Here is a 17,333-nt window from a genome sequence, read left to right as displayed (position 1 = left end):
GGGGAAACCGAGCTCCCGGTGCCCCCTCAGGCAGCGGCGGGGCAGCCTCAGCCGGCGGCCGCCGAGGGCTTCGGCGGCGGCGCAAGCGCGCAGCGGGCGGAGCGGCCGTGAGGCGGCGGTAAAATGGCGGCAGCGGCGGCCGGGGCGAGCGGGGGCAGCCCGGCGGTGGCGACAGCGGAGGAGGAGCCGCCGCTGGGCCTCGAGTCGCTGGTGGAGGAAGCGGCGGCGGCGGCGAGCGCCGGGTTTCGGCTGACGGCCGTGAGGAGGGAGCCGGCGGTGAGGCTGCAGCACGGCGTCAGCGGCTTGGAGCCGCTGGCCTGGTCGGAGGATCACCGGGTGTCGGTGAGCACGGCCCGCAGCATCGCCGTGCTGGAGCAGCTGAGCGATGTGCAGGGAGGCGGGCAGGAGATGGTGATCCACAGAACCGCCGTGCCCGCGCCCGCCGCCGCCTGTTACCTCAAGGTGAGCTGAGGGAAAGGTAACGGCCCCCGGGGGGGGGGGGGGTGCAGGGAAGGTGTTTTGTGTGGGGAAGGAAGCTCAAGGGATTCGAAAAGTTTGCTGTTTTTGCAAGAATCGCTTCAGTTCTGTTCCTCCGGTAACGATTTCAGGAGGATTTTAGGTAAAGATCGTTCTTGGGTTACTGCCGGAGATGAAGGGTTTCGGCTTTGGGTTTCTGTGGGATGTCTTGATTTCACAGGCCTCAGCACAGGCAGGAATCAGGCCTGGCTTTGTGTCTTGTTAAATTATAACTCTGTTGCCGCAGATCTATTTTTTTTCCCCCCAAAGTTGAGAACATGGAGTGACTGGAGTTGGAATACCGAGCGCTTTGCAAGTTGTTAAATGTGTACCTTTACGCACACGTTTGAGAACAGAAGTATCACAGAATGATAAAATAGCCCAAGTTGGAAGGGACCCACAAGGATCGTCAAGTCCAACTCCTGACACCCCACAGGTCAACCCAAAAACTCAGACCATATGACTCAGAGCACAGTCCAAAAGCTTCTTGAACTCTGACAGGCTTGGTGCCGTGACTGCGGCCCTGGGGGAGCCTGTTCCAGGGCACAAGTATGAAAACAGATTGGTTCAGCAAAGATCCAGTAGCAGGAAGTCAAAACTATACAAATTCAGGTCAACAGCGAGGCTTAAATCTTCAAGATTGAGGTTAATTAACAATTAATTTGAACACTGTAACATAGGTTGTGATAGGGTGCTTGATTTCAAGGGAGAATTAAATCCAAGAAACTCTATTTAAAATATCATTCTGAAATGTATTTAAACGTTTTTTTTGTTATCTTTCAGGTTGGTCCAAAGAAAGAGGTAGTGGAATGTAGGGAAAAGTTCTCCAGTTCGATGGATCCCACGGTCAGTCAAACTTTCATGCTAGATCGAGTGTTCAATCCTGAGGGGAAGTCGCTGCCGCCAATGCGAGGCTTCAAGTACTCCAGCTGGTCGCCGCTGGGCTGTGACGCCAACGGACGATGCCTGCTGGCAGCTTTAACCATGGACAATCGATTGACCATCCACGCAAACCTCAACAGACTGCAGTGGGTGCAGCTGGTGGACCTGACGGAAATCTATGGCGAGCGTTTGCACGAAGCCAATTACAAACTTTCCAAGGCTGACACTCCCAGGGGAGAGCTAGAAGACTTCGCTGAATTTCAGCGGCGGCACAGCATGCAGACCCCAGTACGCATGGAGTGGTCGGGTATCTGTACCACGCAGCAGGTCAAACACAACAACGAGTGCCGGGATGTTGGTAGCGTGCTCTTAGCAGTGCTCTTTGAAAACAGTAACATTGCGGTTTGGCAGTTTCAGCTTCCGTTTCTGGGTAAGGAATCAATTACTTCTTGCAATACCATAGAGTCTGGAATAAGTTCTCCGAGTGTCCTGTCTTGGTGGGAATATGAACATAACAACCGAAAGATGAGTGGACTTATTGTAGGGAGTGCTTTTGGGCCAGTTAAAATTCTTCCTGTCAATCTAAAAGCAGTCAAAGGCTACTTTACGCTAAGACAGCCCGTAGTCTTATGGCAAGAAATGGACCAGTTACCAGTGCACAGTATCAAATGTATTCCACTTTACCATCCCTACCAGAAATGTAGCTGTAGCTTAGTGGTGGCCGCAAGAGGATCTTACGTGTTTTGGTGTCTTCTGTTGATATCCAAGGCAGGTCTGAACGTCCATAATTCCCACGTGACAGGGCTTCATTCGTTGCCAATTGTGTCTATGACTGCGGACAAACAGAACGGCACAGTGTATACGTGCTCCAGTGACGGAAAGGTAAGGCAGCTGATTCCTATATTCACAGATGTTGCTTTAAAGTTCGAGCACCAGCTGATTAAGCTCTCAGAAGTGTTTGGCTCTGTGAGGACTCACGGAATAGCTGTTAGCCCCTGTGGTGCGTACTTAGCAGTTATTACGACAGAGGGCATGACTAACGGTCTGCACCCCGTTAACAAAAACTACCAAGTTCAGTTTGTTACTCTTAAGACTTTTGAGGAGGCAGCTGCGCAGCTCCTGGAATCTTCTGTTCAGAACCTTTTCCGGCAAGTGGATTTGACAGATCTCGTACGCTGGAAAATTTTGAAGGAGAAGCATATTCCTCAATTTTTACAGGAAGCGCTGGATAAAAAGATTGAGAGCTGCGGTTCTACTTACTTCTGGCGGTTTAAGCTGTTTCTCCTGAGGATTTTGTACCAGTCAATGCAGAAAGCTCCCTCAGAGGTCATGTGGAGACCTTCACACGAGGACACAAAAATACTGGTATCTGATTCTCCCGGAATGGGCAGCACTGAAGACGATCAAGAGGAAGGAACTTCTAAACGAGCCAGCAAGCAGAGCCTATGTGACACGGGCAAAGGTATGGACATAGATGACACTGCCGATGATTCTCTTCCTCAGTCAAGTGAGATAGGAGGCCACGAGCCAATGGAAGAAAAGCTGCTTGAAGTACAGGCACAGATTGAGGCTGTAGAAATGCACTTGACACGAGAGCACATGAAACGGGTGTTGGGAGAAGTTTATCTACACACATGGATTACAGAAAACACCAGTATTCCCACCAGAGGAGTCTGTGACTTCTTAATGTCCGATGACGGATATGAGGACAGAACAGCACGAGTAAGTGCACCTCTATGCTCTGGGGATTCGGTGTTACTTCTTTCACCCCCCTCCACAGCCTAAAAGGAAAACGCAGCTTTAGGGGTGGGAAAGAGAACTGTAATCATGTAATCCTTGCTAGACAGCTTCTGTAGAGCACCCATGGTAAGTTGCCCTGCCTTGGAATTGTGGAATAGGAGGGAATGTAAAAACAGACATTGAAATCTGGATCAGGTACAAAAGGAATAAACGTGTCTTGAGTTTTTGTGAAACAAGGAAGAGGATCACAGTTCGTTCCCTTTTAAGTGGGTTTAGAACATGCACCGAGAGAGAAGAATGTTTTTGTGGCTAGATCTACTTAATTTAGCATCTCTACAAAACTAAACTTAGGTGATTCTTCCTCTAGCGAATTACACCTGAAGTTCTAACTTTCCAGAGTTGCAGTATCACTTCTTAAAGTAATTATTATGCAAAGTACTGTGACTGTTCAGGTGGTACATCTGGTCCTGTCGGTGCTCCACGAACCTTCCATGAAAATAAGTTAAAGAGATTCTGAAAGTAACTGTTTTGTGAGTTAAATATACCATGTTTATGGCCTGAACCTTCAGACACGCTTGCATTTATTGCAACGTGTAGAGTAAATGTGGCAGGAAATATGTGATCAGTGAGCCCTGCGCTGGGCAATGAAGTTCTCTGAGTATAGACAGCAGACAAAGAAAGCATCAGTGGGAACACTGCCATCAGCCTCCAGGCCTTAAGACTTGATGACAAGAGTGTCTCAGATGTGCCTGTACCTCTTTGAGCAGAGAACAATTCTTTTCAGTACCTACATCCTTAAATCACTTGAACTCTAAGTATCAACCTTTACATTGCATTCAGAAAGACAGAGGAAGCAAGCACAGTTTCTGTTGCTGATGTAACGTGGTGTTCTCTGCTGGACTTGCAAGGCAGCAGGCCACACAGCGTGGCCTTCATAATTCAGTAGGAAAATATTCTGGGAGAACTCCTGTGTTCTTCTGGTGCCCAATTACTATGAATTGGAGGCCCAAGACATTGCTTTTCTTACCTTGTAAACAAGATTCTTCATTTTATAGTGATTAAAAGCTGCCTGCCAAACTATTTTATCCAGTTTGCTGTCACATTTTAAAGGTTCTTGGGATGTGGTTTGTATCTACTGAAATGTCAAGGATAAGTTCTATCATCTAAATGTTCTGCTATAAACATTACATATCCTCTAAGATGACTGCTGTAGACATACATCTCACTAATTTTTGAACAGGATTTTTTTTTTAGCACATCTTCTGTGATACATACAAGAACTGAAAACACTGCTGTAACCATCACTGGCATCCCCTAAGTGGTATGATATCAAATATTCTGCTTCATTTTACATTTGCAATTAGCTTAACCTAAGACTGATTGCTCTTAAGTTCTGTATCCCTGTGGTATGGGACAGATGAATCCAGGTGATCATATTTCAAGAATAAATTAATACATCCCTGTGACAGCCTTACGTTTATATTTCTTTATATGATTTCGGTGAAGCGGATAGGTCTTTGCATCCCGTAACGCATTCTGAAATCACAGTATCCTGAGAGACTTTTTCTACCTTTCAGTAGGCAGCTGTCTCGCTATAAACGATGCTGACTGCTGTGTATTCCCAGGTGCTGATTGGGCATATCTTAAAGAAAATGAACAAACAGACTTTTCCAGAGCACTGCAGCTTGTGTAAAGAGATCCTGCCATTCACTGATCGCAAACAGGCAGTCTGCTCCAATGGACATATTTGGCTCAGGTAATCCGCTCTTAAGAGTTTTTTGCCCCCTCTGCATAAATTTAACATGGTTTAAATAGCTAACTTAAAAATATTTCCTAGTGTTGGAGTAGAAAGTCATGAAGTACGTTACCATGCTGCAGTTAACTGCATTTTTTGCTGGCTCTTCCCTGAGAAAGAAGGCACTGTAGATTGGACTCTTCTCTTACGTACACTGTTTTCAAAATAAAATGCTTTTGGTCATCTATTTTTTTCACCAAGCCAGGGGAGGGAGGGAGCAGCGAAAAAGTAGAGAGTGGAAAAAAAAAAAACACAAAAAAATCAAGCACCAGTCATCCTTTTGAACAGCACATGAAAGAGTTTGTTCTAGCTACTTCAGCATTTGAAAACAAAGTAATTTAAGAGGAAATGATTGGAAACAACTACACTGAGAAGTCTGAAATATCTAGAAAAAGAAATTTTTCAACATCAATGTATTTGAATATGATGTTTGTCCCTAGAGACTTAGCCAGTCTGTAGTCTGTCACTTCAGAAAAACTTTTACCACCTAATCCTGTGTGCTGTTTTGGTTAAGTAGTCATTACTTTCACGTAATGATGCTTTGGTTCCTCCGCTGCACAGGAGCTCTCGAGCTCTTGACCTCTTCTACTGTGTGCTAAAGTTCTTTGGCCAACGATGAAACCTTTTCCATAGTATTTTGGGTTTTGGCCTTTTCATTTATGTGTACACTTGGCAAGTTTCACTTAGCTGCATGAATAAACCATTAATTTTTGTTCAATGTGGCTCACAGCTGCCCCTACTCGGAAAGTAAGGTCTGTTGGGAGCAGAACCCAGCCTCCAGTCAGGACACAGGAGCAGGTCACAAAACAGTAAAACCCCAAACCTCGTGATAAAACGACTTGTCCTTTCACAGGTGCTTTCTAACCTACCAGTCCTGTCAGAGCTTGGTGTACAGGAGGTGTTTGCTTCATGACAGCATTGCACGGCATCCAACTCCAGAAGGTAAACTGCTCCTGTAAGGGCAGGATTATGTATTCTTATCAGCGTAATGACCTGAATTTGTTTCATTGATTTTCCCCTTGTAGGCAGCTATGTGAAGGTACCAGTGTCATGCATTTCGTGGTCTCTTGCTGCTGTCCATGCATTAATGGCATATGTTAATTACAAAATAGCGACTACAGAAATTAACTCGTAAATACTGTGTTTTATGACAGCTGGTAAACACGCAACCTGTGCTGGAGAGCTACAGCTGTTAGTTTATATTCAAGTTAAAGAAATGAGTTAGCTTCCAGGTCTGCAAATGCTGAACGTTTTTGACATCCAATTTCAGAGCTGTATTGCTCCAGCACAGGTTAAGAAAAAATTGGCACTTTGCTGGCTTAGGCTCCAAACCTGTGGTAGGAACATCATCCGGGCAGGCTGCAGGGGCCAGTCAGCCTTTGGGCTCTGTGTTTTCATAGTTAGAGGAAGGACAAGCTGTGCCAGAAAATGGTTTTCTTCTTAACTGCTACATTTGAAGAAATAAATCATGGAGTAGTCTAACAGTTTGTCTTAAAGTGTAGGTGATGGCAGAATACTAAGAGCCACCAAGAGACGAACAATTAATAGCTGTGTTCTCTGGGAAGACATTATCTCATCTGCTGTTGCCAGAACATATGTCAGCAAAAACTGATGCAGTTCTGGGGGGAAGGGAATCCTATTGATACTTTTTCACTTTCCCTGAGGTATTCCAGTCATCACTAGGGATCAACTGCAGAACTTAAGGTTCTGTACAGAGAGGCTGATTAACTCTCAGTTAATCCTGTATGGTGAATATACACAGACTTTGAGGTTTACTATTTAGTTTGTCCATTTCAGCACCATTTCTGTGTTCATCTCTGCCTCCAGCTCTAAACAACTTTTCTTATTTGCAGATCCTGAGTGGATCAAGAGGTTACTGCAAGGACCTTGCACGTTCTGTGATTCTCCTGTCTTCTAAAGAAGAGCTATGTAAAGACTGAAAATTCTTTCACTACTACATAAGCTCCCTTCAGTCTAGAAGGATAGTGGGCACAGAAATAAACACTTTACAGAAAGGGAAGACGATGTCTGTGACCCTGTAAATAGAACATTGGAGGTTCTAGAGACTCCTTGGGTCCAGAGGCCATTCCATGCTCCAGAACCAGGAGTACACCTGGAAGATTGAGTTCATAAAGCAATTCTGAAACACATCCCGCTGAAGTATCAGCAGCTGGACACACTTCCTTTTACTGAACAGAAGCTGAAGTCTTAAGGTCGCAGCATGAACTGTCCTTTCTGCCTGGACACTGTCTGATTTCCCAAAAGCTAGGATGGGAACAGCGGATCTGCCTCTTGAATAGTCTTGGTGGGTAGAGAAGGCTTCAGCTTGTAGTGCTTGTTTGCTTTTTAACAAGTACTGGCACTTGCTGCAGAACATTAAACTATCAAAATAATTTGTGGCTCTAATTTCTTGCAGAGTGAAGCAAATGCCAGTTACAGCCATATGAAAGAAATTGGCCATTACGTTAGTTTCACTTACATGGTCTGTTCTGAAAGTAGGAGGACTGGCTTTTTCCTGGGTGGATGAGAGGCGGTCTGCACATGCAGGATCAGTGGAGAGGGATATTGGGAACGCTGGGAAAAATCAGCAATTGGCCATTGAAGAGAGCAGGTCGCTTGTACTGTGAACGCCTGTCGAAACGCCTCATCACGAAGAATCATGGAGCGTTTACTGGAGCAGTGATACGCGATCAAATTTTGTGTAAAGCTTGGTAAAATGGGCAAAGAGACTCATGACATGACTAAGGAGGCCTACGGTGATGCTGCCATGGGTAGATCGGGTGTTTTTGAGTGGCACAAGCTGTTCCGAGAAGGTAGGGAAAGAGTGGAAGATGACGACTGCTCCGGACGCCCTTCGACCAGCAAGACCAATGAAAATGTGTCACGAGTGAAAAATTTACTGAACCGTGATCACAGGATGAGTATCAGAACGATTGCCGATGACTTGAGCATTCCTCACACACAAGTTTTTGAGACGGTGAAAGAAAACTTAGCCATGAGGAAAGTGTGCGCCAAGTTTATGCCGCGAGTGTTGTCAGAGAAGCAAAAGGCAAGCCGGAAAGCGATCTGCCAGGATGTTCATCATGTGAATGAGGAGCCCGACTTTTTGGATAATGTAGTGACCGGTGATGAGACGTGAGTGTTTGAATACGACCCGGAGAGTAAGCAGCAGAGCACAGAATGGCACACCCCTGCTTCCCCATGCCCCAAGAAAGCACGAATGAGCAAATCCAAGCAGAAGTCCATGCTCATTTGCTTTTTTGATTGACATGGAGTCATCCACAAAGAGTTTGTACCACCCGGACAAACAGTTAATGCAGTTTTTTACGTGGAAGTCCTCACAAGACTGCAAAAACGCATTGCTCATGTCTGCCCACCCATCATCAACAATTGGTGGCTGCACCATGACAATGCACCGAGCCACACACTGTTCTGCATAGCGGAGTATCTTGCCCAGCACAACGTGGCAACGCTGCCTCAGCCCCCCCCTACAGCCCCAACTTGGCCCTGCCAGACTTTTTTCTATTCCCGAGAATAAAATCGACACTCAAGGGGAAGCATCACGCATCGGTAGAGGCACTTCAAGAGGCCGTGACAAGGGAGCTAAACTGCATTCAGGTCCAGGCGTTCCTGGAGGCGTACAAAAAATAGAAAACTCGTTGGCAGAAGTGTGTAGATGCGGAAGGGTGTACTTTGAAACATTCTAATCGTTTGTTCTATTCTCATAATTTTTTTTTTTTTTATTTATTTAAAATGAGTCCTACTACTTTCAGAACAGACCATGTAAAGTCTAGAAGACTTAACTGCCTTTCAGCTATTGTAACAGTATTGCAGTCAGAAGGGTCAAATTGGCTGCCTGTGTCAAATACGGATCAGTAAGAATAATTTTTAATGTAATAATTATTAAACTATTAGCAATTCGATTAAACATTAATATATATATATAACTTCCAATGCTCACGTCTGTTGCCCCACTTTCTTTTTCCAAACTAAGCTCTAACCACTTCCTAGCTTTTGCCAGTACGCCTTCTGTTTCACTTAACCCTCTACCACCAAGAGTCTTTTCCAGTGCAACTCGGTACCACAACCATTACCCATTTACTGTACTTGCAGTTGAACTGAGTCTCCCTGATATGTTGCTTTACAGAAATGGGACACACAATTAATCACTCCCAGCGGGCAGTTTCTCATTTCATAACAATGCAGTAAAAGCAAACCAAAACAAAAACCCCAACATGGCTAACATGTTAGGGGCAAAGTTTCCACAGCTGGTCTTGGAGCCTGGTAAAGCTTCTCTCGTATAACCCTGACTTTTTCTCAAGAGATTCATAAATATGCCAATGATGTAGCATGGCTGAGCCCAGAAATTTATTCTGCTTTCTAACCGTCCTGTCAGGAAAAGATTCTTTCTGTCTTTGGCATCTAGTTCATATGGGGAGCAGGAGAATCCTTTTCAACTTCCTATGCAGTGTTAGAGGAATAATACCTCTAAAATATGTATGGTTATATGGTACAGTTGTCTTGTTAACTTAAAAAACATGTTGTCAAATAATACAAAATTCATGTATTTACATTCCTCAGAATACGAATTTGGACACTCCAATGTGCTGCCCTGTTTGTGATTCATGACACTTCTGACTGTGTGACGTCCTCTGTAGCTATTTGAGGAAAAATCAAGGAATTGTCCCTACAGTATCAGTCTCCAGCAACGCATGTGTGGATTGGTGCCTATGTTTCCTTGATTTGATGACTATGCATATTTTCTCAGTGTTCCTTAACCTTTAGCAGGAGCAATTTTTTTTTTCAGCTAACATTAGAACACATCAGCTGTCCTTACTACCCAGTGTTTCATGCATTAAGCATGATAGTGCTTTACACAGAATAATATTAATATGGTAGACTAGAGCAGCATAAGCACATTCATCTGTAAAATAATCAGTCTTGTTTGTAAATAACCTTGGAAGTGATACCGTAACTGTATTAAAGAAATGTTTAGTTTTTTATTGCCATGCACTGAAAATTGTGTGTCCGGGTGGAAAGAAAATGTGGATTGTGATAGTATCTAGTAAAACAAAGTCAGAGTAACCTTGGTACCTAATTTGTGCACAGTCTGAGGCAGGCACTGTACCTGAGACAGCATTTCTGTTCTCCTTCCCAGTGTTAATGAGGCTTGGGGGAAACAAAACATCTATTTTTCAGCACGAGCTGAACAGAAGGGTTAATTTGTGGTGGTAGGGGAACCATTCTGAGTAGAAGCTCCAAGACCTCATCCAGACAGTCCTGACCAGTTCTCTCAGTGAGTAAATGTTCCAATTTAGAGATTCACCTGATTCTGGAGGTAAGAGAACTTTCCAGAGCCATGTATAAAAGTTATTTATTTATTTTTTTAAAGTCAAATATAATTTTTTTGATACTAGAGACCATAACAACATCTTGGTCTGCTGAAACATCTAGCTGATCAAAAGGCTCAATGCACTTATCACTAGATGACATCCTGGTGCTCACTTCTAGCAGTTCTCTTGAGTTTCCCTAGAGATGTAATGCTTTAGCCACGTAGAAGCTAGTACACCTAGCACTAATATTTCAGCATTAATGTTTATTTCCCTCGTCTTTCAAGGCAGTAGATACTCAGTATACCATTGCCCATTTATTTAACCTGATTTATGACTGCTGGGAGAATGGAATTTTAAAGCCAGTGACGTTGGCTTTGTCTGCATGCCAATGGAGATCCTTTAGCACAAAGCTTTCACTTCTCACCTTGACCCATTCACAACAGGTGAAGAGGTATTGTGATTTATTTTTTTTATGGCCCAGTCTGGTCTGAGACACAAAGTGAAGTATTTGAAGAATAAGCCCCACAAAACCAATTTACTCACTAGGTCTTTGCCCTAAGCTTTGCAAGATAAACGAGTGAATAGTTAAAAGCTCTCAATTGCCTGACCATTTGGTAGCAAACACAAGAGTTTCTTGTGCTGACAACAAGCCTGTCACTCTTCCCCTAGTATGAAGAAATCCAAACTGTTCAACAGATTAGCAGGACAGCTCTGGGCTGGTTTTGGATAGCTTTTTTGTGCCTTGGTGCTACAAATGCCATTGTCTGAACTAAGGTGAAAGTTTGAGGTCATTATGACAGTGTCCTGAGTGTCCATACTGTATATTTCTAGAGAGGAAATACTGTGGTTGCTAGTAGATACACACAGGCAAATAAATATTTCCCTGATTTTCTTAAGTTTACTAGGTTTGATTATGCAGCATAACACCATTTATTCTAGCCTCATTGAGGGATTCTCAACATGAAAGAGCTGAACACAAACGTTTATAGTCCTAGTTAAGGGTTAATAAACCCTACTTGTGCTGTTATACCCTAAACTAACATTAAGAGGAGACCTGTTTTTACAAGTTTTTCTCAAATACGAAGCCCTTCCCTTATTGCTTACCCAGGCTGTGAAACAGCGGGCAGCTGTGCAGGCACAATTACTGGAGCCTCAGTTGCCACCTCTGGGTATGGCATCAGAAGAGAGAACAAGGAGAAGAACCCATCCCACTCCTCAGAGCCCTCACCACAGAGTAGGCTGGGGGTAATCACTTCAGCTGTTGCTCAATTTGACATCTTTGGGTGCAAAACACACAAGGTCAGTATAGTAGCAATATAGGAAACTTCAAAATCTGGTGCCACAGAACACTACTTTGTTTTATTTTTGCAGCCAGCCTCAGAGCATTGGTGGTCATGGCAAAAGTCAGATTTACAGTGAGTACCAAAATTAACCAGAAGAAAAAGCTTAGAGGATCTCAGCTAATAAAGGTGAAATGCTCAAAGTAGTTATCAGTGCTATCTGTTCTCGTCCCCCTTTTCGCGTTCCCTTTTGGAGCTTTCTCTATCAGGCCTGTAAACACACAAACTATGCTTGCATTTTAGACATACACTGATGAGGGCAGGGGTTTATCCTTTAACCAGGGCCAGTACCATCTTCTGTGTGGAGATGCCTGCTAGTTTACTGCTCCACTGGTAAAGCTGCTTCCTCCCTCCGTGTGGGTAAACAAGGACAGCTTGAGCTTCAAGTACACCTAGATTCCTGCCCTACCTACTAAAGTTGGAGGAATCATGACAAGACAGATTTTTGCCTTCTCTTGGAAGTCTAAGTCCAGGATGGTTTTTCAGTTTGTAGAGGCTGGTGTGTACATACAGCAATGTCTACAGAGCTTTTTGTTTTCACTTCTCATGGAGGGCCTTGTGCACATACTGTCACTTAAATTAGTCTGTGCGATACTCCGCTCTAACTCATACAAGGTATACATTAATACTTCACACTGGAGGTGTTCCCAGACCCTTGGTGTCAGCTGGAACATTTTATTCCACCGCTAAATTTTATTAGTGCTGATTCAGTTTTTAGCTCTCTATTTGCAAGACCTAGAACTCCTGCTGGTCTGTCATCTGCGTGCATGATCTGGGTAGTGACCTCAGGAGTGTCACAGCTGCCTCCGCACGACCAGCCAGGACTGCTTTCATTGTCGCAACGCAGCAGGTACCCAGGGCACTTATTAGCATTAACTACACTACAGTTCAGAGCAGAAAGTGGAGTAATTCCCTGTGCTGTCTTAGGCTGCAGCTGAATCAATCCAAATGTGAATATCTGAGTTGGAGCATCTTCATCACAGGAGGACTCACGCACTGCTGAGAGCCTACAGCAGGAGTTACAGGGCCATGCCAGCTCCGCAGCATTCTTATTTAATGCTAAAATTAGGAAGCCAGTCCTGAAAAGGGAAGAGGCAAGAGCCATCCAAATGGAACTGTTCAGAGAAAAGTTTAATTGCTCTGCTAATCTAATTGATCTCTTCGTGCTACTTCAATTCCATTCCGGGGTGTGAATGTTGTAGCTGGCAGACCATGTGGTCACCAGGCTGAATGAAAAGCAAAGCTGAGTTTTAATCTTTACTTCCTGGATTCTTCCTTTGAGACTTAGTTCATGGAGGGTCTGACAAAGCTGCTGTGAATATTGATGCTGTGTATATGGCACATTTTGTACACGTGAAGCAAACCTGGATGAATGTTTTGTATACTGCAACAGTAGCATTGTAATCCTGCTCCTTTTTTATTCTAAATAAATAAATAAAGTTCGGTTTTTTAACACCTGTATTTTAAGGGACTGAATTCCTGGGAGGGACATGCAGAGCCAAGAGCTGAGACTGGCAAGAAAGAACAGGACTCAGTCCTTCATGCTTAAAATTAATAATAAAAATCTCACTTCCAGAAGGACTACATGGAGCAGCAAAGTAGACCCCATGCCTTGTGAAAGTCAGACTCCTCAGCTATGGTATCTAAAAGACTTCAAGCAGGAGCTGTGGGAAAGGCCCACACAGGGCCGGGTGCTGTTTGTTTCAAGGGAGTTGCACGCTGCAGGCAGACAGCTCCTCGGAGACCATGGTAGCCCTGGGCCTCATTTGTAGAATAGAAGCATACATGATTTTTAGCCTAAGCTGACCAAAGCCAGATTAAAAATTAGCTCTTGATTTTAATCTTTCCAGATATGAGAAGAGTTTAGAAAGTTTTAGCTGTTCTGCAGATTTAATAAAGTGCTTTTCTAGATAAGTGAGATGAATGTGCCTCATTTCATTAATTCTGAGGAGTTATTTGCAATGGAAACAGCTTGGTTAAAGCAAGTAATGAGTACTGGGCACTGTCTGTAAGTATCCAAGTAGCTGGGGCAGGGGAATAAGCACCAGTTACCTGTGTGGCTATGCATGGAAGAAGGGCGAAGCAGGAGGTCTGTAACCACGCTTTCGAGCCCATTTTCATAGACCTGGGCAGTGACTTCCCAGTTGCAGCACTGGCAGGTTTGACTCCTAGGTGCCAAACTGGCTTGCTCCACCCTTATCTCATAGGGCAAGCAGCACTGCCAGCTGTCACCGATGCTGCAGGAGACCTCCCCACTGCAGCACAGCTTTTAGTGGAGCTGACAATCACCTTTCCTTTTGGGCAGTTAGAGGGTCATAACCACAGTTTGCACCTCTGAGAAGCAGACCCTGAGGCACAGGAACCTGCCAAGCTCATCTTTGGCCTAAAACAAACCTTCAGGAACCCTGAGAACACCTCCCTGTCCCTTCCCTCCCTGCAGTCACAGCTCCTACAACACCTCATAAAGAGAGGACTGTAAAACCAGTTCCATTTAAGGCTTCTGTGCTGGCATCATCACCCAAGATGCATCTAAGCCTTAAGAGGAAAGGTGAGAAACCAGAAGGAGGCAGGGGAAAGGTCTCAAGAGCTCCAGGGCTGCCCTGCAGAGATGGTGCTGGAGGACTGGGATTCCTGCCTGGGGGCGTTCCAGCATCCTTCCACCACAGCGCACGAAGGATCCATTGTCTGGAGCGGGTGGACGTGAAAGTTTGTGGAAGAGCTGAAGGCGTTCATCTTGGTGCTGAACTGCGTAATTAACAGCGTAACACATTGCATGTAGCACAACCTCCAAACAGCCCTCTCGGCAAAGTGTCTTCGAAAAACAGTGATAAAAGATGCCCATTTCAGCACTGGGCACGCTGTACAATCAGTAACGTCTGCTCCCTGCTGCGTTCTCACCACCTCCTCTTTACCTTGTTTTTCTCATTGCTTAACATTTGTTTTGCCAGAATAAGATGCTAATAAAATCAAGCATAGTTACCAAATTGGTTTTTAAGTGTTGCGTTCCAATTATAAAAGCCTAATTCCTCCTCCCATCCGCTGAACCTTTTTGGTATTAACAGGCTTTACTATGCAAAGTGATGCAGGGGCTGTTTCGTTTACAGTAATTAAATGAATGTCAATTGTTTTAGTTGTTTCCGAGGGAGAGTTCTACATGAGTATTAGCATGTTCTGCTAACCCTTACGTTCTGCACTTCAGGCCTGCTGCAAACCCTTGGGGGTTGACCATTGACCTGAGACTCCGTACCCAGACATGCCAAGCGCATCTCAATGAGACGAGCTCTTTTTCTCAGTTTCTATGGAACCAGCAGAGCGGAACTAATATAGCGTCCGCATATAGATGAAAGAATGAAGAGGAAAAAGGGCTTTACAGCTAAATTAATTAAGCAGATGTACCTGTCTAATTAAAGATGCACTGTCCCTTTTGTACCCTAGCTGCAGTACAAACAGTATTTAAATACACTCTCTATCCATTTCATCTATCAAAATATTTAGTTGGAACATTCAGATGAAGGTGATATTAGCAAGATGAGCTTCCCATGTATTATTAATAGAAGGGCTCCCAATTATGCGTGAATGCTACAGCAAATCTTTATAGCAATAGCATAAAAAACAGCTGCCCGAGTAGGTTACCAAACAGCGCATTTGTAACAGGTAAAACCCTTACAAATGCCCTGGCCCAGCTTTACACCAGGGTGTGCGCTTGGGCCCTGCGCAGAGGGAGCAGCCACGGCCTCAGCCCGGCGTTTCCGAGTACAAGAGGCCCAGAGGATTCAACTTGTGCTGGTGGTGCCAGGGGAGCTGGTTTTCCTAGGTTTTAAAGATATTTGTTCTGAGATTTTTAAGGCTATCCTCAAGTCTGGAAAGTCCAATTCCCATTCATTGAACCTCCCAAAGGTTTTGAAAACCCTGACCTTAAACTCTCATTATCCAACCCCAAAATAAAACTACATCCCCTGAGCCACCTAGATAACTAGGGCCTTCCCTCCTGAATTCATTCTACAGGTACAAGGAAGGATTTGGGCACGTACATCCTTACAGTACTCCGTGTAGACCTAGACACACACGATAAAAGATAGGAACAGAAAAGTTGTACAAAACCAAAAGGCTCCTGGAGGCCTGTACTGTCCAAAAGGAGGAGGTACGTGATTTCCACGTTTCCCACATCTTCCCAGATAAGAAGGCTTCAAGAATAAAGTTGTGGCACCTCCCCCATCTACAGGTCAAAGGGAATTCATTCACACTCACATACAGAAAGAAGAAATAAAGGGAGACATAACAGAGGCATCAAACTCAGCACTGCTACAAGTCACAACAAACAACACCCCTCCCTGAGGAAGCGTTAAAGACACACATTTCCATAGCTAGTCTAAGCAAGCTAACAGTGCAGTACTTTTCATCAAGGATTTTCCATTTAAGAAAGACTTACCTGCATATTTAGGGCAACCAGTTCCAGCCAGAGCAAAAGAACGCAAGCACCAACTTCCCCAGCCACAGCTCAGCTACACCAGCCACAGCTGCAGTCAGCAGGAAATAAGAGGGGGGGGGGGGGGGGGGTGCGTGGCTGCTGCAGAAAAGCCTCCAGCACAGGCTAAGAGCCTCCCTCCATGAGGAAAACAGAATTTAGTTAACTATCTGCTCCTGCAGCTCATTATGGCCTTAATTGGGCTCTGAAAGTGATGAACCTGCACCTAGTTTCCTATAGCTCTAGATATTATTTTCAGGTGTTCTGCGTCTTTCTGCCTGGTGGGGGAACTGCAGAACAGGGTGGTGGGGAAGGCTGGTGCACCCACAGCGTGACTGTCCTGCTGTTCTGTCAGAACTTTTCAAGCAAGTTGAGTTAAGAAGGCATCCTGGCCTCAAAACACTGCAGCTGTATTTGGGAAAAGTGCACTGCAGAGCTGCAAGCTTCATTTTTCTATTTGCTGTTGTGTTTGGTTGCAGCAGACTGTCAGAGACAGACAGGCGGTCCCACGTAGTTCTGGTGGAGACCATGGAGTGCAGTAAGACAGAAACACGTCTAATAGCTTTAATGATCCAAGTTGGCTGCATGGTATTACACAGTTAAGACAAAACTACTATTCACTCCATCACAGATTCAGAAAAGGATGTTTTAATTAACACAGGAATTTTTCCAGCTGCAGTGCTTCATACCTTAGAGCACAAAACAAAACTCCGTACTTCATCTAACCTGGGGAAGCTTCAAATTTAACACAGCTTGACTGAGTTCCTGTTCCCCTGTGAACTTGCCACATCAGTGACTGGACTGCAAACATTACAGGGAAAGATTTAAAACCAGCTATTGAAGAAACAATTACAAGCATTTAAACTTCTTGCACGGAAGGGGCTTAATGATACAGCTTTCTATAAACTCAAAGATAACATGAGGATCTTGGTCAGCATTGACATAAAAGGCATCTTCATAAAACTCCTCCAGCTCCTTGACATTCCTGTAGTAGGTCTCCACACGCTTCTCTATATTTTCTTCCTTGTCCTTAGGGTGCTGCCTGAGACGGGCTTGGATCGCCGGTGTGGGTGCTGGCCTGAATGTCGTGTGGTATCTGCAGATGAGACACAAATGTCACCGCTTCAGCTCAGTCTGAGGCCACAGCAGCCAACGCCTGAGATATTCCACGGGTTTTGCCTATCCCATTTCCTTGGAAGTGCCTCCTTCTGTTCTAGGTTGGGGTTTCAAAACAATGATTGGAAATTGCAGGGTGAGTTATT

General features: G+C 44.6%; 2 protein-coding genes and 1 long non-coding RNA gene across 11 annotated transcripts in view; 1 reads left to right on the top strand and 2 right to left on the bottom strand.

Moving 5' to 3' along the window:
- Position 1: 1 nt before the first annotated feature.
- GTF3C4 (general transcription factor IIIC subunit 4) lies at positions 2-13,057 on the top strand. Of its 6 annotated transcripts, XR_011089117.1 has the most exons (7): positions 4-462; positions 1,300-3,120; positions 4,764-4,894; positions 5,787-5,875; positions 6,787-7,238; positions 7,350-7,419; positions 8,728-13,057. XR_011089117.1 is itself a non-coding variant. In XM_068656856.1 (5 exons), the coding sequence occupies exons 1-5, from the start codon at positions 124-126 to the stop codon at positions 6,849-6,851; spliced, it is 2,445 nt and encodes an 814-aa protein (XP_068512957.1). In that variant the 5' UTR covers positions 4-123; the 3' UTR covers positions 6,852-13,057. The 6 variants fall into 6 exon arrangements, 3 of the variants coding, with proteins under 3 accessions (XP_068512958.1, XP_068512959.1, XP_068512957.1); XR_011089116.1 differs by having other exon boundaries at positions 7,350-13,057; XR_011089115.1 differs by having other exon boundaries at positions 6,787-7,419.
- On the bottom strand, positions 2,241-16,324 carry LOC137842608 (uncharacterized). The gene is made up of 2 exons (XR_011089118.1): positions 16,036-16,324; positions 2,241-3,179 (listed from the first exon to the last, which is right to left on the bottom strand). It is a non-coding gene; the product is annotated as an uncharacterized lncRNA (long non-coding RNA).
- Positions 16,325-16,621: 297 nt separating this feature from the next.
- Positions 16,622-17,333, bottom strand: part of AK8 (adenylate kinase 8) — a 77,861-nt gene continuing 77,149 nt past the window's right edge. For all 4 annotated transcript variants that reach the window (XM_068656872.1, XM_068656870.1, XM_068656874.1 and 1 more), the window contains one exon: positions 16,622-17,167. In XM_068656872.1, the coding sequence (XP_068512973.1) occupies positions 16,921-17,167 (247 nt within the window). In that variant the 3' untranslated portion in view covers positions 16,622-16,920. The remainder of the gene's footprint in view (positions 17,168-17,333) is intronic.

Source organism: Anas acuta, chromosome 20, assembly GCF_963932015.1.
Source record: "Anas acuta chromosome 20, bAnaAcu1.1, whole genome shotgun sequence".
NCBI lineage: Eukaryota > Metazoa > Chordata > Aves > Anseriformes > Anatidae > Anas > Anas acuta.
This window is presented reverse-complemented; position numbering and strand designations above follow the sequence as displayed.